This window comes from Sarcophilus harrisii, chromosome 2, assembly GCF_902635505.1.
Source record: "Sarcophilus harrisii chromosome 2, mSarHar1.11, whole genome shotgun sequence".
Lineage (NCBI taxonomy): Eukaryota > Metazoa > Chordata > Mammalia > Dasyuromorphia > Dasyuridae > Sarcophilus > Sarcophilus harrisii.
In genome coordinates this window covers 614,416,713-614,443,704 of record NC_045427.1, presented here as the reverse complement: position 1 = coordinate 614,443,704, position 26,992 = coordinate 614,416,713, and the positions used below count along the sequence as shown (strand labels likewise).

General features: G+C 40.3%; 1 protein-coding gene and 2 non-coding genes across 4 annotated transcripts in view; 1 reads left to right on the top strand and 2 right to left on the bottom strand.

The window, feature by feature from the left end:
* The window catches only part of PSAP (prosaposin), a 32,655-nt gene extending 22,385 nt beyond the window's left edge, over positions 1-10,270 (bottom strand). For both annotated transcript variants that reach the window (XM_031956550.1, XM_031956551.1), the window contains exon 1: positions 9,898-10,270. In XM_031956550.1, the coding sequence (XP_031812410.1) occupies positions 9,898-10,255 (358 nt within the window). In that variant the 5' untranslated portion in view covers positions 10,256-10,270. The remainder of the gene's footprint in view (positions 1-9,897) is intronic.
* A 10,816-nt stretch (positions 10,271-21,086) lies between these two features.
* Positions 21,087-21,158, bottom strand: TRNAM-CAU. The gene has a single exon. It is a non-coding gene; the product is annotated as a tRNA-Met (tRNA).
* Positions 21,159-21,992: 834 nt separating this feature from the next.
* Positions 21,993-22,065, top strand: TRNAR-UCG. Its single transcript has one exon. It is a non-coding gene; the product is annotated as a tRNA-Arg (tRNA).
* Positions 22,066-26,992: the final 4,927 nt, after the last annotated feature.

The following is a 26,992-nucleotide window of genomic DNA, read 5'->3' as shown; positions in this document are numbered from 1 at the left end:
AGTCAAGTTACCGAGGGGGTGGGGAGAGCCTTAGAATAGTAGCAACGTTGACACATGCTTTCAGGGAGTGCTTAGGGACAACAGCTCGTCCCCAGCTCCCTCCACAGTTTGAAGGAAGGGCTATTCCTGAATTGCAAAAATTCTAGTTATTAACTGTGGAAATTCTAGTTAATTAGCAGGAATTCTGCTACTACTGTGTGGGCACTTAATAAATGCTGACTGATCAGGCATAAAATGCAGCACAGAGGGACTCAGACTTCATGTGAAAATCTGCCTCTAGGACGGCTTTAGAAAAAAACAGGATCCTTTGTAAATTCGGGAAAGCAGAGTTCAGCCTTCGGGCAGGGAGTTAGGGGGTTTCCTAATCTGGTTAACTCCCCATTTACTGCAGTCATCTCTCTGTGGTCTCTCTGTGATCCTCTGTACAGGTTTCATTTAGGCGATTACCCTTTTAAAAATGGGCACGGTCCCGGGGCCCCGTTTGTCCTTCCTTCTCTAAGAGGCCCAGGACCTCAGGGAGGGGCCCGTGACATGCAGGCGAGTTGGGCTGGGCAAGGTCACCGGCCTCACCTTCCCCTCCGGAGCCTTCTGGGTCCGGGGGCCAGAGACAGGTCAGGACGACCAGAGGAGGTGCTGGAGGCCCGGGGAGACCTTGGCCTTTTATGTACAAGTGAAACATCCAAAAGATAAACGGAGGGTGACCTTGGGGGGAGGGGGGAAGCCCCAGACACTGAGACTGAGGCCAAGGAGAGGCTTCTTGGAGTCCAGGAGGCAAAGGAGAGAGATTGGGGAGGGGGGGGTTAGGAGAGGAGGAGAGTCTCGGGAAATGCATGGGGGAGAGGGGAGTTCATCTTGTTGGAGGCATAGCGAGGAGCACAATGTCTCCAGGCTGCAGAGGAAGATAGGAAGGGTGGAGGGTAAAAGGTTTTTAAAGGGAAAAAGAGCATTTTCTACTTGATCCTGGAGACAACGTATAGGGAGGAGCTACAGCCAGGTCACAGGTCAGACAAGCACTTTAAAACTAACCTGAGCTCTGAGTGGAATGGAGAAGAGTGGGAAGATGGGGCAGAGAAGCTGTGGCTAATAATGTCCAAATGGCGGTGTGTCTGCCTCTGTCTCCGTCTGTCTGTCTCTCTCAAACACAATGACAAAACATTTTCCACACAAAGTCAGATCTAAATTATAAAAATATCAATTGCTCATGGGCAGGCTAAGTCAAAATTATAAAAATGAGAGTTTTACCTAAACTTATTTATTGAGTGTCATGCCAAACTACCAAAATTGCTTTATAGAGCTAGAAAAATAACAAAATTCATCTAGAAAAACAAAGTCAAAAATAACAAGGGAATTTTTTTTAAGTTTTAAAATTAAAGCTATATCAGAACTTGAACTAATTATAAAATGGTAATCATCAAAACTACCTGGTCTTGGTTAAGCAATAAAGTGGTGGATCAATGTAATCAATATACAGTAATATATATGACCACTGTAACCTAGTGCTACATAAAACCCAAAAGACCCTAGCCTCTCACTCTTGTCAAAATCTGCTGAGAAAACTGGAACAATACAGCAGAAACTAGGTAAAGACCAACAGAAGAGAATTTGCTCTTATGGAAGAGCAAAGAATAATTTACCTGAAAGATTTATGGAGAAGGAAAAGATAGAAAGCATTATGAAATAAAATGGAGATAATTCTGATTCTATTAAACTAAACAGCTTTTACACAAACCAAAGCAATCAAAATTATAAGAAAAGCAGAAAGCTGAGAAACAATCTATTCTTCACAACAAGTATTAGATAAAGGCTTCATTTCCAAGATAATAGAGAATTGAGTAAAATTTATAAGAAAATAAGCCATTTCCCAATTGATAAATGGTCAAAGGATATGGACAGTTCAAATGAAGAAATCAAAGATATCTAACTACATGAAGAATGCTCTATATCACTTTTAAGTAGAAAAAAGCAAAAACTCTGAGGTACCATCTCACACCTGTCAGGTTGGCTATGCAGAAAAGGAAAATAATAAATAACTGGAAAAGATAGAGGACAACTGGGACACTAAAGCACTGTTGGTAGAATTGTCAACTGATCCCACCATTCTGAGAGCAATTTTGAACTATGCCCAAAGAGCAACCAAACTGAGCATACTCTGATCCAACAATTCCACTACTGCGTCTGTATCTCAAAGAAATCACAAAAAAAGGTAAAGGATCAACATGTACAATACTTTTTGAGGTAGTAAAGAATTGGAAATTGAAGTGATGTCCATCAATTGGTGAATGGGTAAATAAGTGCGATATATGAACATAATGGAATGATTGTGCAACAAGAAATGATGAGGCAGATTTTTTAAAAAACTACAAAGATTTATATGAACTGATCCTAAGTGAAATGAGTAGAACGCAGGAGTACATTATATTGAGTAGGAGTATATTCAATCATGAATGACTTAGCTCTTCTCAGCAATACAAGAATGATCCAAGACAATTACAAAGGACTCATACTACCCACCAACCCTAACCCTAACCCGACTCTGAATACAGATTGAAGCACATTCTTTTCAAATTATTTTTTCATTTTTTTTCCCTTTTGTCTGTTTCTTCTTTCATAACTATGACTAATACAGAAATGTCTTATACAACTGCATTTATATGATCAACATCAAATTGCTTACCATTTTAAGAAGGAGAGGAGAAAGGGAGAAAAATATCTTTAAATACAATTGGAAAAATTAAATGTTATTTAAGAAGAGATCATTAGTAACTTTGGAGAGCAGTTTTAGTTCAGAGGCGAGGTGACAAAAAATGCAGGAGACCAGCACCTGTGTAAATGGCCTTCTCAAAGAGTTTATCCACAAAAGGAAAGAAAGATACATAAGCATAAGTAGCCAGGTTCAATAGATTTCTAAGGAGAAGACACCTTTAATGTCTAACCTATTACAGCTGTGATAAGTTTTCCCATTCCAGGACTGAATAACGTACATAACAAACCTTTTAGCATATATTTCAGGAAATATGTACTAGGGGTAAAAGAACCTTTCAGCCTATATTTTAGGAAATGTGTGCTAAAAACCCCTGCAGACTATTCAGTGCACTGGTAAAGATGCCATAAGAAGCAGAACAATGCAGGTGGCTGCCCAGGTGAAGCTTCACTCCAAAAAGCAGAAAGCTGCTACAAAGCCGTGATTAATGAGGTCTCGGGCCCAAAGGACCATACATTCCACAGGGGAGCTCATTACCTCTCTCAGGTTCACCAAACGGTGGTGGCCACAGTAGGATCTCTGCCCTCTATGATGCAATTCCAAGGGAAGCTCCCTTGCCCCACAAGCACCCGGGTCCAGTGCAGGCAGCCCAGACCCCTTGCCAGAACAAATGGTCAGACCCTGAAGATCTGTGGCAGGCAGGAACCAAGAGCTGGCTCTGCCTTCCTGTCCCCTGGCACATCAGCAACAACAGCCACACTGAAGAGATCAAAGACTCAGCCCTCACCTCTGTCCCTTTTGTTCTCTGGCCCAAGTTTTAACCTCCCTCTTCTCTACTCTCACAGCCAGGTGTGGGGCAGGGCACAGTTTTCACTGACTGCACATTTCAAACAGTGTGGCACAAGTCTCAGAGGCCAGTTTTAAGAACCTTTTATAAAAAATTCCTTCCAAAAATGCTCTAAAGGGAATGGGATGCTTTATAAACAAGACGCTCCAGTCCCTGGAGGTCTTCAGAGGCCCCAGTGATGCTGGAAAGGGAGTGGGGTGAGGTACAAAGAGCACAATCTCAATTAGTCCACTCAGCCACATTATTCTCCAATACAACAAAAACATCTCCTGATCATCATCAGAAGTCAGGTGACAAAAATGGAGATAAGCTTCAAAACCTCCTTAGACATAACTCTTATGGGAACACTGGATCCAGATGCCGGAACAAATACTCTGCAACAAGAAGACCTGGCCCGTATCCCCTAAGAAAAGACCCCATGAATTACAGTCAATAAGCTCAGTGTGGTGGTTAGTGTGGACCCCAGTTCTAAGACCTAAAGGTCTATTTTTTGATAAGCGCACTGTTCCATTCAGCCTGGCTGTACTAGTGCACAATATGGTACAGGAGCACCACCCATCAATAATGAAATTTTATTGCACTGTTAGAAATAACAAAAAGGATGATCTGGGGGAAGCCAGGGAAGATGTACATGAACTGATGAAAAGTGAAACAAGAAAAAACATTTCTATTCTAACACTGTAAAGACAAGCTAAAGAATGCAACCCCTCCTCCGATTCCAGAGGACAGATGATGGATGTGACCTACCTCATCACAGAGGTGGACCTCAGTTGTAGAATGAGAGAGCCTGCAATGGGGAAATTTGCTTGTTTTGTTTGACTGCATAATGGTTACAAAGGCTATTTTGCTTTTTCTCCACGGGTTAGGAGGTGGGTGGGTGAAGAGATATGATAGGGGAACAAAAGAAAGTAAGATCATTGAAACTTGCTTTTGAAATGCTGAGAAGAACTAAAGAAAGGCCATAAGGAATCAAACAGGACAGCTTTGAGAACAAGTTGGAAGATGTAAATAAACCTATTTTTAAAAAAGAAATTGAACAGGTCATAAATGAGCTTCCATACATCAGGAGTAGATGGAGATATTAGTAAATTCTACCAAACATTTAAAGATCATTTCATTTCAATATTGAATAAATTATTTGCAATAATAAGTAAAGAATTCTGTCAAATTCCTTTTAGGAAACAAATATGATATTTATACCTAAACCAGTGAGAATAATAACAGAAAACTCTAGACATCAATTTTACTAATGAACATAGATGCAAAAATATAAATTATACACTGTAACCAGGTAGAATTTATACCAGGAATACAGGACTGGTTCAGTATTAGGAAAACTGTTAACATAACTCATTAAAACAAAAAAAACAAAAATCATATGATTACATCAACAGAAGCAAAGAAGGCTTTTTTCTTAAAATCAAGCATTATCTTTAATGGAAATAAACAAGAAACCTTTCCAATAAGATCAGGAGTGAAACAAGGGTGCCCATTATTATCAATATTGTTCAATACTGTATTAGAAATGCTAGCAATAGCAATAAGAAAAAGAAACAAAGGAATCAGAATGGACATTAAGGAAATGAAATCATCTCTTTTCACGGAGATGAACAAAAAACAATTAGTAAATAATTTTAGCAAAGTAGCAGGATATAAAATAAATCTACATAAATCAGCATAAGTCCTACAAAGAGATAGTAAAGACATTTCACTCAAAATAACCATAGACAATACAAAATACCAGAGTATGTCTGCCAGTACAAACTCAGGAATTATATGAATGTAACTATAAAGCCTTTTTTATACAATTAAAGTCAGATTTAAATAACTGGAGGAAATTATTATTTGCCCATAGGTGGGCAGAGCCAATATGACAAAAATGGCAATTCTATTTAAACTAAAATAAAATACCATCTCAAATTTCTTGCATACTTGAAAAACAAATTGTACAGAATAGACTAAATTTCACATATAAGCCTCTCCTGCTCTATATACGTTGTTCTCATTAGTTGTTTGTTAATTTTCTTTTACAAAGAAAATATAATCTGACTTCCCTTTGAGAGTCTGATTCTGCATTTACTAAAGATCTAAATGGAACTAAAATCTAAAATCTCTCTGAAATTAACTCTAGTAGCCTCTAGGACAAAAAGGCAAGGACTGGCATCGGGCCTCTCCCACTTAAACAGTACAATCATGTGACCTTTCCTCAATTCTAAAGTGACATAGGAATAGAAGCCCCGAGTTCAAATCCTAACTGTGCTTTAGGGACTCCAGGGACGAGTCCCTAAACTTCTCAGTGTCTCAATCAATTCTCAAAAACTAGATGCTTGTCTGCTCTGATGGAAGCTGCCTACGATGAAATTGGATTCAGACAAGGAAAAAAATCATCACAATTGTTAGGATTAAATCGATTCCACGTGTATCATACAAACTAGAGCTTGGCTGTAAACAATGATCATGTGTCATTCGATGTGTCTGCATGTTCAGAAAATACAGTCACAGCTTTACTAAGGTCAATCACTCTTTACTCAGAGGACCAGGCTCCAGCCATCATATTCCCAGCCACGTGTAACAGGTGACTTGCCAGAGCTCCTCCTCATCTGCCAAAAGTCTTTTTCCTCCAGTCTTACACCAAGTCTGGCTATTCTCTTCTTGTCTACCCCACACCTACACTTGTCTTCCACCTCCTTGAATCGCTTGCAAGTTGGCTTCCAAACCCATAACCACATAAAGAGGCTCTTCCTCTTCTCCGTTGTCAACTTCTGAGGCATTTGGCACAGCTAATCACCTTTCCTTCTGGCAATTTTTGTTTTTCCTTGGCTTCAGGAACTATTCCAGAAAAAGCTGCCCTGTCTTGTTCGGACCAAGATGGAGGTTCCCACCAAGACAGAGGTTCCCACAAGGTGCTCTCCATGGTCCTTGTTGCTCACCAGCCAACTTCAGTCTCTAGTCTCAATCCCTTCGGTGTACAGAAGATTTTCATCAAGATGTCTCCCTAGTAATGGAAACCTGTCTGCAGCTGCACTTATCTTACGCCAGGGGCTGGCTCAGCTAAATTTATCTTCCCCCCTCAGACCTACTTCTCCCTCAACTTCAGCTAGATCGCCATCCCAAATCATGCTTCAGGCACCACCACTCCCCCAATCTCCCAAGTTCAAGTCCTCTTGTTTAATTAACTCTTCTACACCTCTGAATCAATATATCAATTCTTAAGTCCATTCCCACCCAACTCTCCCCCATTAGTCTTTTTCTAGATTCCCAAGACTCCTGGCTAAGAATGAATCTTGGTGGTCCCACGTTCCCACTTCTCTCACTGTTCCCTCCCTTTAGGATGAATCTTGGTGGTCCCATATTCCCACTTCTCTCACTGTACCCACTTCCCTTTAGGATGAATCTTGGTGAGTCCTCATTCCCACCTCCAGTTCCTCCACTGATGGAACCAGCCAGCACAGCAGGTCTTCCTATCTGTGCTCTCTGCCCTTTGTCCATATACTGTTGTAATCCTTCCTAGTGCCACCAGAACAGTTTTCTTACTGCAGAGATCTGGTCAAGGGCAGAAGAATTGATTGCCAAAACTTAGTAAAATGCAAACTCTGCCTACACTTAAGGCACTCCACCCCATCTTTCCAGGTTTATGTCACTAGTTAATGCCATAGACTTTTCTAGCCCAACTGGCTCCCTCCCTCTTGCTAATGTCCCACCTGGGTTCCTCTGCTCATCAACTATGCCTGAAATGTCCTCCCTCCCCCTCTCACCTGGTTATTTCTACCTACATCCTTTACGATCCAACTCGGATACCAGCTTCTCGCTTATGGACATGATAAAAGCAATATCACTTCGTGTGTCCCAAGCCCTATGCTCTTAAAGTTAAAAGAAAAGTTATGGCAAGCCAGAATTCTCTGTTAAGTACTATATCACATGAATTTAACCCTGAAAGAAGCCAAGGGGATCCCCTTTATCCATAATGGAAAAGGAATGACTTCATTCCTTTGGTTTAATGGAATGTTCCAAACAATGATGGCCACATCTCAATCAATTAACATTGATTAAATGCATACAGCCAGTTTTTAAAAAACGCAAAAAGGAGCAAGACAATCCCCAACTTCAATCAAGGAGCTTACAATCTATTTTAATTTAACCCCCAAATTACTACGGAAAAGTTGTTTTTTTTTTTAAAGATAACTAAAGATCATATCCATGTGAGGGTCCTCATGGAAGAGTATTAAGTAGAGCAAAAGTTGTGTGGCTTCCCAGATGGATGGCCCTTATCTTATTATTATATATAGCTCAAGACTTACTATCAAAATCTCCAGCCATGTCCTCCATTTTCTAACCCTGTGGCTAAGGGGGAATAAAGGAACAAGTTAGATGATTACTAAGTCCCAATAACAGTCTTCCCATTTGTTTTCAAATAGCATATACTTATAGCATGCTACTGTGGAACACTGAGGTGGCTCAGGGGACAGAGCAGAAGGCCTGGAGTCAGGATGACTCAAATCTGGCCTGACACCGACTAGCTATAGGACCTGGGCAAATCACTTAACCTAGTTTACCTCAGTTTCCTCATCTGTAAAATGAGCTAAAGAATGAAAGGCAAACTATTCCATATCTTTAACTCCAAAAGAGGTCACAAAGGGCCAGAAACAAGTGAATTAAACTTTATCTCAAAAAACTCATGTTAGTTATCAAAAAGAAATTTTTACTTACCTCTTCTAAGGGACTAAAAAAAAAAAAAAAAGCAAGCTCTAGAAATGCTCAATTGTGCAGTATGATAATCTCACATGGGCAGTTTTATCCAATAACCACATTTCACTAGATTATAAATTCCATTAAGGCACCATAAACTCCACCAAAGGAGTCTTGTCTTAGTCATTTTTTTTTTGAGGCAATTGTGTCCAAGTCTAAGCTGTTAATAACTATCTGAGGCTGAATTTGAACTCCCGTCCTCCTAAATTTCAAGGCTGATTCGCCATCCAAGGAACCACCTAGCATCCAAATTCACTCTTCTATCTTTCAACTGAGGACATGATACACTAGGCACCTAATTGTCTGAATCGAATCTCAGAGAATGTACTTCCACATTTCCAGTTTTCCCCCCTATCACAATGACCTGGGATGCTGGAAGCCTATTTTAGAGAAGAAAGGTCCACTTTTCCTGACATATTTTTACCTTAGTTTGCTAAGTGGCTAAGAGGTGCTAAGGATCTTATGAGCCCCCTGCTAGGACTCTCTATCTCAAGAGACACTTGTGCCGCAGAGTTCAACAAATAACCGTACTGTTCAGGGAAAACCCCATCAAGTAGGAAGAGCAAGCGTCCTGCGCGAACTTCCAGGCCTTTACCTCTCCCCTGAAACAAAGTAGCGTGCTAGCATCGCAGAGGTGCCGCAATCCCGGGGCCCACGAAATGAGTCAGCATTTCATAGTCGGGGAACAGAATGCAAAGCTCCATGTAAATTTCCATTCTCCAGTCTCTCCCCGAGCCCGGAACCACCTACAAGTACAGCCAGGCCCGGAGTCGAGAGCAGACTGGGGAAGGCAGTGATTGCAGAAAGGATGCCGGGTTATGTACAACTGTGGCCGCACCAAGACGCAGAAGGTAAGCCTCTGATGCTGGCAACCCTCGGGTGCCCATCCGACTACGCAATCAACATTTAACATGCGCCTGCTGGGTGCAGGGCCTCGGCTCGGGACTGGGAGGAACCCAATCTCCGAAGGAGACAGAGCCCTACCTAGTCCGCACGGACGGCTCCCAATCTGGCCGCGCTAAGGTAGCTGTGCCCTACACGGGCAGGGAGACTAATAAGTGCTTATTACGCCTAGAGAACGTCCCGGCGGGCTACAATGCACAAGAGAAGGCCAGAGGGTAGGAGTGGGCTGGAAGGGGCGGGGACGGTGGCCTAGGACACCTGAAGGACGGGGGGAAGGTCACTGGTCCTCGAAGGGCTGGCAGGCTTCTAGGAGGAGGGGCTCCGACACCCAGGACCCCACGCCCCAGGCGGACAGTGGTCACTGCAAGGCCCGGACGCACTCCCCTTTCTCCCACCGCCCCTGCACCTATTGCCCCCCGCATTCGTCACGCGCCCCGCCCAGGGAAGCAGAGGGTGGGTCAAGCTGGGAGGTCCCCGGAGGGCCAAGGAAGCCAGGCTCCCCAGGGGCCGGCGGCGGGGCAGTACCTGCCGGCGCCCGGCGCCCGGGGCCCCCCCACCTTTCTCCCCTGCCGCGGGGTGAGGGCGGCGCCTGCGCAGAGCGCTCCTCCAGCCCGGACCCGAACCAGCCGAGGAGCGGGAGGGGGCTGGGAGCCGCTGCGGCCTCGAGACGACCCCCTCCGCGTGCCCCCAGCCGGCTTACCCGCGCCCAGAAGGCTGGGCAAGAGGAGCAGAGCACACAACATGTCTCCCGCGGACACCGCCGATCTGCAATGCGGGGAATCTGCTGATCTGCCGCGGCTTAAACCCCGGCGCACCCAGAGCTGCGTACTGCGCAGACGCAATCCGGGCACGTTCCTCGCCTCCGCCCCCCGTCCGCCCGCCTGAGATTGACTCAGCAACTCCAGAGCGCCTGCGCGAACCCCCGCAGAACGGAGGGGGGAGGAGTCGAGGGCGGAAAGGGGGAGGAAAAGACTGGGGGAGGGGCGCATGGGAAAGAAAGGAAAATCATAGGAGAGGGCAGGCGAGGAGATGCCTTGGAACCTCCGCTCTGGAGTCATTGGACTCCCAGCGAAGCTGCTAAATGCAGTCCTCTGAAAAACCCGCTCCTGTGCCTGTAAAACGTTACTCCCTCAGGCCTGGACCACGAAATTCCCAGGACTTGCCCTTGTTAATAACTCGCATCATGTCACTGACATTTGAAGCCAGCTCTAGTTGGTGCACAGACTGAGCTCTTGCCCTGGAGTCAGGAAGGTCAGCGGTCAGGATCTGGGACATTAATCAGCTCGGTGGCCCTGGGAAAGTCACTTAACCGCGTTCTGCTTCAATTTCCTCAATTGCAAACTGGAGATAGTAACAGCACCTACCCTCCCTGAGGAACAGTAATTGCAGAGTTTCTGCAGCCTAAATGCCAGCCCGATTAGCGAGCCTTGTCCGTATTGTCCAGGGGTCTGCTTGGTCTGAAATGCTTTGGAAACATTTGTATACATTGTCTCTAAATTCTCATTAAGATTTGTGCATGCAGGGGTTGTGGAGTAGGAAAAACAAACAAACGAGGGTAAACCAATCAAGGCCTGTCAATCACTCCCAAAAAGTAACTTATTAATTACGTTTGACCAATCATAAACCAGACTTCTACTGTGCTAAATGGTAGGGATACAAAGACCAATATAAAGCAGCCCTTGCAGCCCTGCCATGGTGGGAAACCTCCCCCCAGGTTCTTTTCTTAAAGAGGTGTCTTGGAGTCCTGAGAAGTCAAGCAGTTTTGATCATGATTATCTGCCCAAGGGTCAGAAATAAGGTTAGCTCGCTCCTCTACCTCTTTACTTCTCCTTAACTGAATAACCGGCTATAAAGAGAAGCTGGTTCCCAAAGATAATGTTCCTATATTCCTCAAAGCCTAAAGTAGAGTATATAGGTTTTCCTTTTTTTAAAAAGATCTAAAAAGAAAATTATTCCCCTCTCAGAATGAACCAACGTATCTACTATTTCATCAATGTGAGCAATCATAACAATTGTAAATCCATCGACAATTTCCCATCCTGTGTAGATCCTTGCCTCGGGTCTATTCAAAGTTCTGGAGACTTTTTTCTGGTTCTCTTAAAATCTTATGGCGTCCTGGTACAGTACTTGGATGATACCTACTGACCCACTTCCGTTCCTTCATTCTCCTAAGTGATTTTCTTCTCTCTATTCTCCTCTATAAAATAGATCATTCTTTTCAGAGTTTAAGGGAAAAAAGATCTAGCTTCTTCATGGGAGCACACAAACCTGGAATCACATGGCCAACAGATATATAAGCTATTATTTTTTGTTTCTCTAGTTCAATCCCCTCATTTTACAATAAGGGGAAAAAGGGGAGAAGTGGTTTGCCCAAAGTCACACAGCCAGGACTAATATCAATAACAATAATGATAACTGACATTTATAAAGTATTTTCTAGCCCTTTCCAAAATACCAAGCAGCCTATTCTTAAACACAGCACAAAAAGACTAAATCAGAAGTGGGATCTCTTCCCCTCTCCTCCATGTCATGGCTTTATTACAAAGTTTTGGTCACAGGGCTGGCTTTTCACTTCCCACTGGGAGAAGCTAGATGAGGAAGAGCTGGCTGAAATGAGGAAGTGATTTTTGAGTCAGTAGTGAAATATGAGTTTAGTAATACTGTGGAATTTGGTTTAAACCAAAGGAGAAGGAAAGGGGAAGGGGGACTTTAGGGGACTGTGACTGTCATATAAAGACTAAGTCAGACTAGAGATAACAAACTAAAAGGCAGTCATAGGAACAGACAGGGGACTTCCCAAGCCAAGTGTACTACAGCAATAGTTAAAAGGCAATGCAGCTAAGATTTTCTGAATAAATCACTCCTCCTGTTATCTTCCTTAAGATCATGAGTCCAAACTTGCAGACAATGAAATTAAAGCCATTTCTAGTCATATAAAAGAATGTTCTAACTCACTATTGATCAGAGAAATGCAAATTAATACAACTCTGAAATATCACTACACACCTCTCAGATTAGCTAATATGACAGGAAAAGATAATGATAACTGTTGGAGAGGATCTGGGAAAACTGGGACACTAATAACATTGTTGGAGGAGTTGTGAAGTGATCAGCCATTCTGGAGAGCAGTTTGGAGCTATGCCAAAGGGCTATGAAACTGTGCATACCCTTTGGTCCAGCAGTGTTAATACTGGGCTTGTATCCCAAAGAGATCTTAAAGAAGGGAAAGGGACCCACATGTGAAGAAATGTTGGTGGCAGGTCTCTTTGTAGTGGCCAGAAACTGGAAACTGAGTGGATGCCCAGCAATTGGAGAATGGCTGAATAAGTGATATCATATGAATGTTATGGAATATTATTGTTCTATAGGAAACAATCACCAGGAGGATTTCAGAAAGGCTTGGAGAGACTTACATGAACTTATACAAAGTGAAATGAACAGAACTAGGAGATCATTGCACACAGCAACAAGATTATGTGATGGATGCAGCTCTTTTCTTTTTTTTTTTTTTTCTTTTTAAAGTGACAGTTTATTTATTTATTTATTTATTTATTTTTAAATTAAATAACTTTTTATTGACAGAACCCATGCCAGGGTAATTTTTTACAACATTATCCCTTACACTCACTTCTGTTCCGATTTTTCCCCTCCCTCCCTCCACCCCCTCCCCTAGATGGCAAGCAGTTAAATAGATTATGTTAAATGTTTAATAGATTACAGTAGATCTTAGATACAATATATGTGTGCAGAACCAAACAATTTTCTTGTTGCTCAAGGAGAATTGGATTTAGAAGGTATAAATAACCTGGGAAGAAGAACAAAAATGCAAGCAGTTTACATTCATTTCCTAGTGTTCTTTCTTTGGGTGTAGCTGCTTCTGTCCATCCTTGATCAATTGAAACTTAAGTTAGATCTTGTCTTTGTTGAAGAAATCCACTTCCTTCAGAATACATCCTCATACAGCATCGCTGTTGTTTCCTGGTTCTGCTCATTTCACTCAGCATCAGTTCATGTAAGTCTCTCCAAGCCTCTCTGTATTCATCCTGCTGGTCGTTTCTTACAGAACAATAATATTCCATAACATTCACGTACCACAATTTACTCAACCATTCTCCAATTGATGGGCATCCATTCATTTTCCAGCTTCTGGCCACTACAAACAGGGCTGCCACAAACATTTTGGCACATACAGGTCCCTTTCCCTTTTTTAGTATCTCTTTGGGGTACAAGCCCAGTAGAGACACTGTTGGATCAAAGGGTATGCACAGTTTGATAACTTTTTGGGCATAGTTCCAAATTGATGCAGCTCTTTTCAACAATGAGGTGATTCAGGCCAATCCTAATAGACTTGTGATGGAGAAAGCCATCTGCATCCAGAAAGAGGACTATGGGGACTGAATATGAATCACAATATAGTTTTTTTCACCTTTTTTGTTGTTTGCTTGCTTTTTGTTGGGTTTTTTTCTCATTTTTTTCCTTTTTGATTAAATTTTTCTTGTGCAGCATGATAAATGTGGAAATATACATAGAAGAAATATATATGCTTAACACACATTAGTTTAATTGCAGTCTAGGGGAAGGGGTAGAAGAAAGGAAAGAGAAAAATTTGGAACACAAGATTTTGTAAGGGTTAATGTTGAAAACTATCTTTGCATGTATTTTTGAAATAAAAAGCTATTATTTTTTTAAATAAATTCAAATTGGAAATTAAAAAATAAATCTTGAGCCTATCTTGGGATAGAAGATGCCATCTGTATCCAGAAAGAGAACCATGGAGATCGAATGTGGATCAAGCATAGTATTTTCACTTTTTTGTTATTGTTGTTTACTTGTTTTTTTTCTCAAGGTTTTTTCCCTTTTGATCTGATTTTTATTGCACAACATAACAAATATGGAAATATATTTAAAAGAATTGCACAAGCAAGATAACTGTTTAGATATATATGCTTATATTGGATTTAGCATATATTTTTTACCATATTTAACATATATTGGATTACTTGCCATCTAAGGAAAGGAGTGGGCAGAAGAGAGGAAATTAGAACAAAAGGTTTTACAAGAGTCAATTTTGAAAAAGTATCCTTACAGATGTTTTGAAAATAAAAAAACTTCAATAAAAATAAAGTTTAAAAAAATTGTATATATTTAACCTATATCAGATTGTTTACTGTCTTGGAGAAGGGGGAGAGAAGGATGGGAAAAAAATTTGTTAACACAAAGTTTTACAAAAACATGAATGTTGAAAAGTATGTTTACTTGTATTTGGAAAAATAAAATACTATTGGGAAAAAAAAAAATCTTGGGTCTATAGAACCAAAAGTCTATTCTGCATGGGGATGAAATGGACTGTGAAGGGAACTGAGTTCTGAGAAGTTGACAAAAAGTTCAGTGGTATAATGTATCCCATTCTTATTGCCTATCAAGGTCAATTGTAAAATTTTCAGGATGAGGATTTACACCTTAGAAATCAAACCCTAAAAATCAGGATTGAGTCTATTGCTTTATTGATTGTCTAGATTTAAGATGATGGAGAAAATGTTCATTATGTTAATACTGTTAATGGTGCAGAACAAACTTTAAAATGTATCAGAAGTACTTTCCCACTCCTCATCCCTCCAACAAGTTGTTAAAATACCAGCACACCTCTGGATGAAGACTTTGTAATGGTATATCAGAAAGAGGACTGGATTTGGAAAAGGATTTGGGTTTGAAATTCTGCAGAACATTGGGCAAATATTTCTATGGGTTTTAGTTCGCTTATCTGAAAAATAAACATCTGGGACCTCTGAGACCCCTTTCAGTTCTAATGATTCCATACAGAGCTATAAGTAGGACTTTTCACCAGAGAACCAAGACAGGGAAGATGGGAGAATCCTTCCAAGCAGCTGTCCAGAAACCACCATGGCTCACTCTTCTGTCTCGGCCCAAGCTGAAATAGAAGGAGGTTTCCTGACATTATGACTCTACAACCCTTCCCTTACCTGAACCTAGGCCCTTACTCTTGAGACATTCCTCTTCTGAAGACTAACTTCTCTTCCCCGGCTCGGGGAAGACTGTACCCTCAGCAGACTGTTCTTGGCGCACTCTCCACCCACCCATCCCACAGATTTTGTCCCAGGGGAAACTTAAGACCTCAAATTGCCCTGGCCACAAACACTAAACTTTATGCTAATATTTATGGAGGAGAATCTTCAGTGTCACTTTTTTTTTTTAACTGTTTGATTAAAGATTTTCTACACTGAACCTTTGGTTTTGTGGTTTAAAAATAGTACACACTGGTGGGGGCTCTTGAGATATGGTTTTGAAGGAATGTTGACTCTTGAACCCTAAGGAGCTTTTGGGGAGAGTGTGGCTCAGATACTACTTATAAATGTCAGGTATCATTATAATTATTCTTATGCTATTCTATTACTGAGTAAATTCTCCAGATCTAAGTAAAGTTCCCCCTTTCACTTTCTGCATTATTCATGGGATACAGCTTTTTGCTGGCTTATGTTCACAGATTAAAAGAATTTAGGAGCATTATCAAAAATGTTTTATGTAAAAAGGCAGCACATTGAAAAATACCAACAATAAGCTTTTCTTTCTTTTTTTTTTAATTAAAGCTTTTTATTTACAAGACATATACGTGGGTAATTTTTCAATATTCCCCCTTGCCAAATCTTCTGTTCCAAATTTTCCCCTCCTTCCCCCCAGCCCCTTCCATAGATGGCAGGTAGTCCAATACATGTTAAATATATGTTAAATCCAACATATGTATACATATTTATACAGTAATCTTGCTACACAAGAAAAATCTGATCAAAAACAAAAAAAAAAAAAAAAACTGAGAAAGAAAACAAAATGTAAGCAACCAACAACAAAAAGAGTGAAAATGCTATATTGTGGTCCACACTTGTTCCCACATTGCTCTCTCTGGGAGTAGATGGCTCTCTTCATTACTGAACAATTGGAACTGGTTTGAATCATCTCATTGTTGAAGAGAGTCATGTTCAAAAGAATTGATCATCATGTATTCTCAGCAATAAGCTTTTCTAATATGTATACCAGTGCACAAGAGAGAATATAACTGATAAAGAACTAATTAAAATATATAGATATTGGGAGGGAGGAATCATAAAAGGAAGAAAATTTACATCCCTTTCTGACCTGGTACCATATAGCTTTTTCCTGCTAACACTTTTTTCACTGTTTCAAAGGAACAAATTTTTTGGAGAAACAAACCTAGTCAAATTCCTCCAGAATTGCTTAATCAAAACTTTCCACTAAATGGCTAGAAATGCAGAAGGGCCACAGATCACACTTTCTCTTGCAAACATGTGTTCTTGACTTGTCCCATTTCCCTCTCATGGCAAATTAAGTCAACAATCCTACCATCCATTTCTATGAGGCATCTTGCCTGAAAGATATGTTTCTGTAAATGAAAAGGGGGCTGGGATGGGTTTTATGTATTTATTTAGTTTTTACAAAGTCTGAAATTCCTGGATTCAAAATCCAGAAATCTAACCATTTCACCTCCAAAATATCCCAACTTGACCAGCATTTCATGGTTCTTATGGCAAGATAATTGTATAAATATGTATTCCTACATTGGATTTAACCTATATATATATATTTTACCATATTTAACATATATTAGATTACATGCCATCTAGGAGAGAGGGTGAGAGGAAGGAGTGAGGAAAAATTAGAACACAAGGTTTTTCAAGGGTCATCGTTGAAAAAATTATTCTTGCATATGGTTTGAAAATAAAAGACTTCAATAAAAATGATTAAAAATGTAAAAAAAAAACTTGCTGGTCTTATTAATAAAATTATTAAATTATCCAGAAACTATGTCTCTCAAAACTTTTTAATCATCACAGTTATGGTTAACGAGGAAGGAATCAGAACCTTTTCACCCTAGATTTTTAAGAAGGAGCCCTTCTCAAATAAGTCCACATGAAGAATTTCTCCACAAGGAGAGTTCTCCCTTAGGACTCTGACCATGATCTGACTCTCCCTTTTACCAGTAAGTACATTTTATATGGGTAAGTATACATGTGGCTATATGTCTGTTGTTAAGTTTGTGTTGTCACTTTTTTTCCCCCTAATTTTCAGGAGGCTATCATAAGGTAGACATGCCTAATTGAAAAAAAAGCTTCTTTCCACTAAGCTATGTGGGGATGAGAGGAAAAAAATCTGTATACCTAGTAAGAAATCAATTGGGAAATTCAAAATATTATCACCAATTACTGATGAGCCCCAAAAGCACTAGCAGCGTTTTCTGAATTTCTTATAGGACCAGGGTATTTTAATAATGAATTCTGGGCATTATACAGGATTGTGCAGTGATCAACTATAATAGAATGGTTCTTCTCGGTGGTTAAATGATTCAATGAAATCCCAATAAACTTTGGCTGAAAACTACTATCCAAATTATCTATATGGAAACATACTATTTTCACTTTTTTTTTTCATGTTTTTTCCCTTTTATTCTGATTTTTCTCTCCCAATATAAATATGGAAGAATGTACATGTATAAACTGAAAAAATAATGCTTTACATATATGGGGGAAATAAAAATAATTTTTAAAAATTAAGTAAATTAAAGTATAAAGATATGTGGGATTGCCCAAGAGGACCTTGAGGTCCTATTCTTAACCTTTTCAGGCTGAGTTGTGTCAAAAGAATTCTAGTTGTTAGGGAAAGTGAGTAAATTAAGTGAGATTAAAGCAAGGAAACAAAGTTGTTTTTAATCTCAGATTTTGGCTTTCTGTTCCATTTGTGTTCATCTGTGTGAGGTTTTCTAAGATTAGCTTGTTATGTAAGAGAATTGAAAAAGCAGGGGGAGGAGGAAGGAAGGTGTTCTGCAAAAGGGTTTTCTCTCTGAGGCTTTTTTGAAGTAAAAGGCCCAGTTTTTCTAAGGAACTCAGAATTGTAGACTGCAAAAGATTGATGAGAGAGCTATGTTTGATTTTTTTAATGGGCAAGTGAAGTAAAATTCAAATTCATCTGAAGCGAAACTAAATAGCCACAAAAGATATTTTCCCCCTGTGCCCAAAGAAAGGAAGACAAAAGGGAAACACAGGGGCAGATGTGGGGGCCCCTTTCTGAAGAACAGTCAGTTTAAGAACAGGGATCAATAGTGATAGCAAAAGGTTTTGAATACATCAGAAGTTCTGAGATTGGATATGGCATCATGACTATTTATTATTTCAAAATGAGGTTGAAACTGGTGAAAGTGGGACAGTTTATCCCCAGGGCTCTCTTGTCAGGATTTTCCCATTCTTAAGGAGGAGATAATGTGTATCCCCCATTGTTGTGTACAATGAGAGTTGGGGCCCTGGATTCAGGAAAACCCAGGAAGGGGTGCTGCTTTGACTCTTTTCCATACTCAGAGAAGGAGATTTCCTCAAAATGACATAATCTAGCTGCCTCTACAAGCATGGAGTTGTTGCAAGACTACTGAAACAAGTTGATTGGGAAATCAACAACAGGAAAATCTTATTGAGCTGGATGAATGGGCTAAAATAGAAAATGAATTCCTTCAGTGACAGGTGGGAATTTAAAAGCAACCATACCAATCTGATATTGGATTCAACCATAATTTTAAAATCAATATACTATTTTTTTATTAAAGTCTTTTATTTTAAAAACGTATGAATGGATAATTTTTCAACACTGACCCTTACAAATCCTTGTGTTCCAAAATCCCCCTCCTCCCCCGCCTTTCCTCTAGATGGCAAGCAATCTAATATATGTTAAAATGGTTTTAAAAATATATATTCAACCATAATTTAATGTTCTCATTTCCTGAACATGTTTTTAGCCAAAGGTGTCCCCCTTCTCCTCCCTCTCATAAGGTTAGCATCCTCAAGATGATAAACAAAACAAGATGGAAAATAAAAATGGAACCTTTGTACAAAAGCAAACACAAAAAACCCTCCAAACATCCTTGACTTTCTACTCTGATCTTTCTTTCATCATATGATTCAGAAAAGTTCTGGAGAAGAGCTACCAGACAATTTCATCTCTAATCCATCATTAGTGAATGGAAAGCTCTGTTCTCCCATGTATTTAGTTGGTTCAGTATCAGACATGAATTTGCATTCCTCTATTAAGCAGGTATTCCCTGAAAAAGTGCAGCCACTTGTTTTTCTGCTGAAAAGGAAAGATCCATTTACTGACCGAAAAGGCAGGGCTGGTAGGAGCCAATAGAAAAAGGCCAGAATCACCAGAGAAGGAGGGGATTTCTATCTCATCTCTCTGAGGCACCTTTTCTATAGTTGGAGAGACAATACCAAAAAATCTTGGAGTAGAATTGAGGGAGACACTCTTTAGGCAGACACTGATACAGGAGACAACCACTAGACACTAGAAGAAGCTTGGAAGAAAAGAAAGCCCACTGTAAACCCAAGAAAATTAGTCCCCATGGAAAACTGAATAAATGCCCAAAGAATTGCGGAATGGCTGAATAAGTTATGGTATATATGAATGTAATGGAATATTGTTGTTTTTAAGAAACTGATTTATAAGGCTGATTTCAGAAAAGCCTGAAATGATTTACATGAACTGATGCTGAATGAAGTGAGCAGAACCAAGAGAACATTGTACACAGTAACAACAAAATTATGTGATGGCCAATGTGATGGACTTGGCACTTTTCAATATTGGGGTGATTCTAGGCAGTTCCCACAGACTTATGATGGAAAGAGCCATCCTCCAGACGGAGAATGTAAGTGGATCAAAGCATAGTGTTTTCACCTTTTTTTGTTGTTGATTTTTGCTTACGTGGTTTTTTTTTTCCTCTTTTAACCTGACTTTTCTTGCTCAGCATGATGAATATGGAAATATGTTGAGTTAAAATCTATATTTAATCCATATTGGATTGCTTGCTATCTAAAGAAGGGGGGAGGGGGGAAGGGAGAAAATTTTGCAACACATTTCACAATAGTGATTGTTGAAAACTATTTGGAAATTTGGAAAAATAAAAAGCTGGTATTTAAAAAAAAATTAGCAGGCTGACTTCATGACATGAACTGCTATTAAGTGAGCAGAACCAGGAGAACATTGTACACAGTAACATCAGGATTATGTGAAGATCTATGATAGACTTTTCAGCAGCACAGTGATCCAAGACAATTCCTAATAGATTTGGGATGGAATCGCCATCCGTATCCAGAAAAAGAACGTCTTTGGGACTGAATCAAGATGGAAGCATACTATTTTTTTTTTTTGCTTGAAGGGAGGGGTAGCTCTCATTTTTTTCCCCTTTTGTTCTGATGTTTCTTTCACAATATAATTAATAAGGAAAAAGATTTTTTTTTTAAAAAAAAGGGAAAACTAGTCCTTGCAATAAAGATTCGGATGCAAATATGAAGAGAGAAAGCCTCTCCGGACTGGAAAAACAAGGAGTAATTATTGACCACCCCTTTATATTAGTCTAAGATTATGCCCACTCATCCCAAGAGTGCCTCTGATATTGAAAAACCTTTTATTTTTTTTTAAAACTATCCTATTTTAGTAAATAATAACATCAGAAACAAAACCTTATTGTGAAAAATGCTTGTTGACTTGATTAAGGGATGTAATTGTCAGCCTCTGGTCTGAGAACAAAGCGTGCCTTTAATAAATAATTTTACATTGAATCTGCGTTTTACAGGAGAAGTAACGTCTCCACGCCCTTGCAGCTGCTCTGTAAGGGGGGGTAGGTTTCGAGGTCCCGCTCCGCCAAGCCGCGGGGGAACCGCCTGGAGAAGAAGCCGGCGAGGGGGACTGGGCCACCTGCAAAGCTCCGCAGCTGCACAAGCTTATTTTTTTTCCTTTCCACCCACGAGCTTTCCGGTTCCTTGCAATTTGACGAGAGGATTATTTAAACAAACGTGTCTCAATTTTTCAAAATTCACGTAGCAGAGGGTGGTTTCGATCCACCGACCTCTGGGTTATGGGCCCAGCACGCTTCCGCTGCGCCACTCTGCTCGGCGAGAAAACGCTCTTTGAATACGCCCCTATCACTGGTTCTCCCCTTAGCCTCCGGGAAACGATCTATCGTCCGCGCTTAGGTGGGTCCTCCGGGCAGCGGCCCGAGAAACTTCCTCCCCGAGTCTTCCCGTTCCCGCTGCGCTAGCGTGTGGCCCAAATGTTGGCGCTTCCAGGGAGGCCTGGGCTGGCTGGGGCTCAAGCCTTGAGCTCCGCACCTGCTCCCCATTGGATTTGCTTCATTTGGCTCCTTTGCTCGCAGACTCCTCCCCAGCTCTCGCATAGGATGGGCAGGACCGAATATGAGAACGTTTAATGGTCAATAGAGGTCAAATCTCCTCTAACCAATCAATGACCCAACAAGCGCTTATGAAGGGCTCTCCGTGCGCCAGGTAACAAGTCGGGATGTGTTTGCCGCCTCTGAGGTGCGTATGCGCCCGCTCAGACGGGGAAGGACGGCCCGGGCGTGGGCCCGAGGCGGGGTCTGAAGGGCCCCGAGCGGATGGAGTCCAGTCCGCTATTGCAATGGCCCATGTGTGAGAAGTGTGGGCGTTTCTGCGAGCTGTGGCTGAACGACAGCCGGGCCAGGGTCTGCCCCCTCCCAGAGCCTGCCTGCGGACACCGTGGTTTGTGGTTCTGGCAACGCGGGCCTCCAAAGGGATCCCTGCCAGAAGCGGGCGTGGGTCTCCAAGGAGACGGTCCGCGTCTGTGGCTTCAATTTCGCGGAGACGTTCACCTTCATCATTTCTCAGCATCCGCAGTCAAAAAAAAAAAAAAAAAAAAAAAAGGCTTTGTAGTATTTTCAAAGTCTCAAGCAGCCCTTGTTCTCACAGCGACCACGTGGCCTAATGGATAAGGCGTCTGACTTCGGATCAGAAGATTGAGGGTTCGAATCCCTTCGTGGTTGCATTTTTTTTTTTTTTTTTTTGATAGTTTCAGTTCCTTACCCGATTCCCAGAGGGGAACCGGGAATTGGGAAAAGCCTGCTGGAAATTAAAGACCCCTTTTTGCTTCGGTCTTTGGACCGTTTCTTAACTCACCGGCCAGAAGCCGTTAACAGCCACGAGAGCTAGAGGTAAGGGGTGGGGGTGGGAGGGTTCCTTGTTCTGAAAACCTTTTTTCAAAGGAAGAGACTTTTTTCCTAAGCCTTCCAGTCCTGATCACTCGAGACAGGAAATTTCCATTTTTTTTTTTTTTTCAACATCTGATCCACAAGTACTTCGGAAGTCTAATATTACTCCCTGCTGTTTCTTTCTTTCTTTCTTTTTTTTTTTTTTTTTTTTTAAGATAAAATCTTTTTTTTTTTTTTAATTACAGCTTTTTATTTACAAAACATATGCATGGGTATTTTAACATTGACCCTTGCAAAACTTTCTGTTCCAACTTTTTCCCCTCCCCTTACCCCCTCCCCAGATAGCAGGTAGAACAATACATGTTAAGTATGTTAAATATAATAGATGTATATATATTTATCCAGTTATCTTGCTGCACATCGTTGCTGCTTTCTTAAAAGGAAAATATCTTTCTCCAGAGGGGGCCATTATGTAGGCAGGGACTCTGCTGTCATCTAATATCAGTTTGATTTAGCAGAGAGGGGCCAGACCTGTAATTTCCAGGTGAGAAAACTCCCTTACCAATTCAAGTTGACAACTCATCCAGAATCTGAACCCAGATCCGCTCATCTCAGTGGCCAGGATGCCTCTGACATGGAAAGCTTGAAGAAAACCAGTCTCTGGGCCTTTGTAGCCTCCAATCTGGGAGGCCAGAATATAGTTCTACAGTGGAGAATTCCGGATAGATGAGTGTACTGCAGCCTGGGGCTGCTTCCCCAAGCCGTCCTGGTCCTCAGATACTCTGCTTCTTCCAACAAGAGGGGAGTTATTTCACTAAGTTTTCAGCTGAAATTGAATTGCATGGGTTTGAGGGTGATACAACCCTCCTTCTCTTTCACTGTCCCAGAGGATGCTCCATCAGTCCCGTCCACAGGACACTGATTAGTCAATCAACAAGCATGTGTTAATTTCTTATTATGTTCGAGATGCAAAGAAAGGCTAAAAATAGTCCCTGACCTCAAGGAACTCCCATTTTAATGAAAAAGAAAACAATAATAATAATACCTTGCATTTATAGAGCTCTTTGAGTATTTTTTTTTTTAGTGTCATTTGATCTTTGACAACCCTGGAAACTAAGTGTCATTATAATTAAAAAACCAAACAAACAAACAGGAAGACTGATATTAAGTAATTCTCCCAGGATGACACAGTTTAAAGGGCGAAGATCAGATATGAACTGAAGGCTTCCTGGCTTGAGCTCTCCCTATCACACCCTGTAAATATATAGAAGTGTGCAGAACATGTAAAAGTGGAGGGCATCTTGCTGTCCTCCTGCTCCACCGGCAGCACTCCTCTGAGCCCATCTCCTCCTCAATCTCATGCCCGAGGGACGATAACCTGAAATTAATTGCACCGTTGCTAAGGAAACACACCTGATAAGGTCCCATCCTCCTTCCAGTGCCTTGCCCAAAGCCACCTTTCCTGGCTGCCTTTGTCTAGTGTGCGGTGTGAGACACCGGGAAGAACGGAAGCATCCTTTGTGTTCCTAGAACTCAGCTCAGGGCCCGGCACATATTAAGGAGTTTAACCAATGCTTATTGCTTAAAGGATTGAAAGCAATGAATGAAAAACTCCCAAGTCTGACATTTACCAGTTGTATGATGATGGCAGACCTCGCCCACTAGAAAGGGTACTGGGTTTGATGGCAAAGAACCCGGATGGAAATCCAGTAACATATCTCAGGGTGGAGTCAGGACCTGGGAAATCCTAGATTAATTTGATGAGACCAAATTATCTGGGGGTTGGAGGCGGGTGAAGGACACCTCCCCAAGAGGATGTAGACACGCTGATTGGCATTTTGCTGATAGGACACAGAATTCCAGCTGATTACCTAGTTGGAACTCAGGAAGTCATTCATCACACACACTGTGTTTTGGTCTCTGTCCCTTTGTCTCTCAATCTTTCAACAGATAAGTTCAAAGTTCAAAGAAGAGGAGGAAAACCAACTTTTTAGTTCCAGAACCAATGAAGCTGAAGTGCCATTAAAAAGGTCAAAACAGACGAGGTTTTTTTTTTTTTTTCTTTAAAAGTCTAAGGTATGGGGCAGCTAGTTGGTGAAGTGGCTAGAGCACCAGCCTTGAAGTCAGGAGGAAATCTGGCCTCAGACATTTTCTGGCTGTGGGATCCTGGGCAAGTCACTTAACTCCAATTAATTCAGGAAAAAAAAGTCCAAGACTACTATTTCAGAAAACTTAGTTATCCCAATTATCAAAGGAAGTCATTAAACTCAGATCCTCCAGATGAGGGAAGAAATCTTTTCTTTAACTGTTTTTTAAGATTATAGACACATGGAGAAGAACTAGGAAATTTTGTACCCAGTAACAGCAGTGTTGTACAAGGATTAACTCTGAATGACTTGGCTAATTTCAGCAATAAAGTGATCCAAGAATTAAAGGACTCCTGTTAAAAAATGTCACTCACCTTCAAAGAAAGAGCTAATGGAGTCTAAATGGAGATCAAAACATCCTGGTTTTCACTTTCTTTTTTGGATTGGGTTTCTTGCTCTGTGTTTTCATTTACAACTTGACTTATATGGAAATGTTTTGTAGGATGGCACATGTATAATATATCAAATGGCTTACCATTTTAGGAAGGAAGAAGGGAAAGAGAAAAAGACAAAAAGAATTTGGAATTCAAAATTTTTAAGAATGTTAAAATTGTTTTTACGTGCAATTGGGAAAAATAAATATTTTTACAATAGTTTTTTTTTTAAGATTATAGATAGATAGAGAAAATAGATTGTTTTTCTCTTCTATAGTAAGATGAGGACTACTGTTTTAGAATGCTGTATGTATTGTCTAGATTGTAGAGAAGAAGAGTATCCAGAAGTGACTGTAATATATTTTTAAAAGGCAACAGTAAAACTTTTAATTTTTTGTAGCATATGATGTGTGTTGTTGGTCTAAACCTAATTTCTGCCACATTGTTTTCTGGTTTTCCAAGTGATTTTTGTTGAATAGCAAGTCCTTAACCTGGGAATTGTAGTCTTTGGGTTTAACAAACATCATGTTATAATTAGACTTGGAGCTCCTTGAGTTAAGGGACCATTTTATGCCTTTGTATGTTCAGTGCAGTCCCTGCCTAGTACGTGCTTAAAATATATTGGTTGCCTTGAGTTCATGATATTTGTTTCTATATATTCCTAATCCATTCATCAATATATGTGTGTGTGTGTGTGTGTGTGTGTGTGTGTGTGTGTGTATATATATATATATATATATATATATAACCAGGACCAAATAATTTTGATGGTTGCCGTTTTATATTCTAGTTTGAGACTTGGTATCATAGAATTTGTTCTTAAAAATTGGGTGCTGAACCTAAAATAAGAAGTCTTTATTTATGAGGAAATGAGGTTGTCAAGATGAATTAGATGTTCTTTAATGACCCCTTTCAGATCTAACTCTACATAGGAAAGAACTTTTATTTCTGACAGTTTATTAGCCTCAACTCTCTGTTCCTCATTTTTCTGTTCTCTATAATGAGAATGCTAATACCAACATCGCTTTTGGAAGTACAGTCCTAAAGACTAATAGAATTGTATATTATTTCAATAAGTGGGATTGAAAGAATAATTTCCATACATGAAGCTGAAAAAAGTAAAAAAAAATTCTTCCATCACACATTTTCCCTCCTACTCTCTTGATTTCTCAATAATATCCACTTCTCTTTTTTATGTATGTTTGCTTGAAGGGAGTATATCAGTGAGGATGGTAGACAGGAAAGGGTGGGAAGGTGCAGAACAGAAAGACAGAGACAGAAATGATTGAGATGAACCAATGATTTTCTTGACTGAGAATTCCTCATTGTTTCTTGAGCTATTTTGACATGACTTTTTGCTTGAAATATGTCTCAGCCACTAATTCATTAATTCTCAATCTCATTAATTCAAGGAACTGTAATGCCTAAGAAACTGAGCAAGACAAGAGATTAGAGACCAGTTCAATAGTTTATTAAATGGAGAGAAATATTGGGACCAATGGATCCATGGTTGATCCCAGGGCTAGACAAGATTATCATCTCAAAGAGTTTTTTATAGAATAACAACAACAATGACAGTGGAGGTACCTAGCTGGGGATAACGTAATGGAGGGAGGTTACTGATATTCTAATGACATCCAAAATGGATAAACCTTTATCTTGTCAAACATTAAGAAGGAATGTCTATAAAATCTTTATCTCAAACATTAAGAGGGAACGGTTATAACCTAAGGCAGAATAACTAAATAGGACAATTGAGAGAAACTGGGTCACAACATTAAAAGGGAACTTTGGCATAATAGAACAAACTAGATAAGTAAATATAGGATCTAAACTAGATAAGTATATATAGGATATCCTATAAAATATAGGATATATTGGCTATCCCAAGCCAATAAAGCTTAAAATGACACTAAAACTTTCAAGGACACTCTGTATCCAATATAAATACATAGTTATACTGAAGGGATCATTAATAATTGGAAATAAGATCACCAATCTATTGGAATATAAAAGTAATACTGGATTAGCTTGTGAAGCTCAAATGAGATCATATTTGTAAAGCCCTGATCGGATTTTAAAGTGTTATTTAAAGGACTGGGATGAGTAGAGGGGAAATTGAGAGAAATCCTCATTCCTACCTTCCCTTCATCTTGTTCTTTCAAGATTTGGGGGTTTAGGGCTGTGGGTAGTACCAGGAACAATTCAAATGAGAAACATGGGAGAGAATGTTGCTTCTTC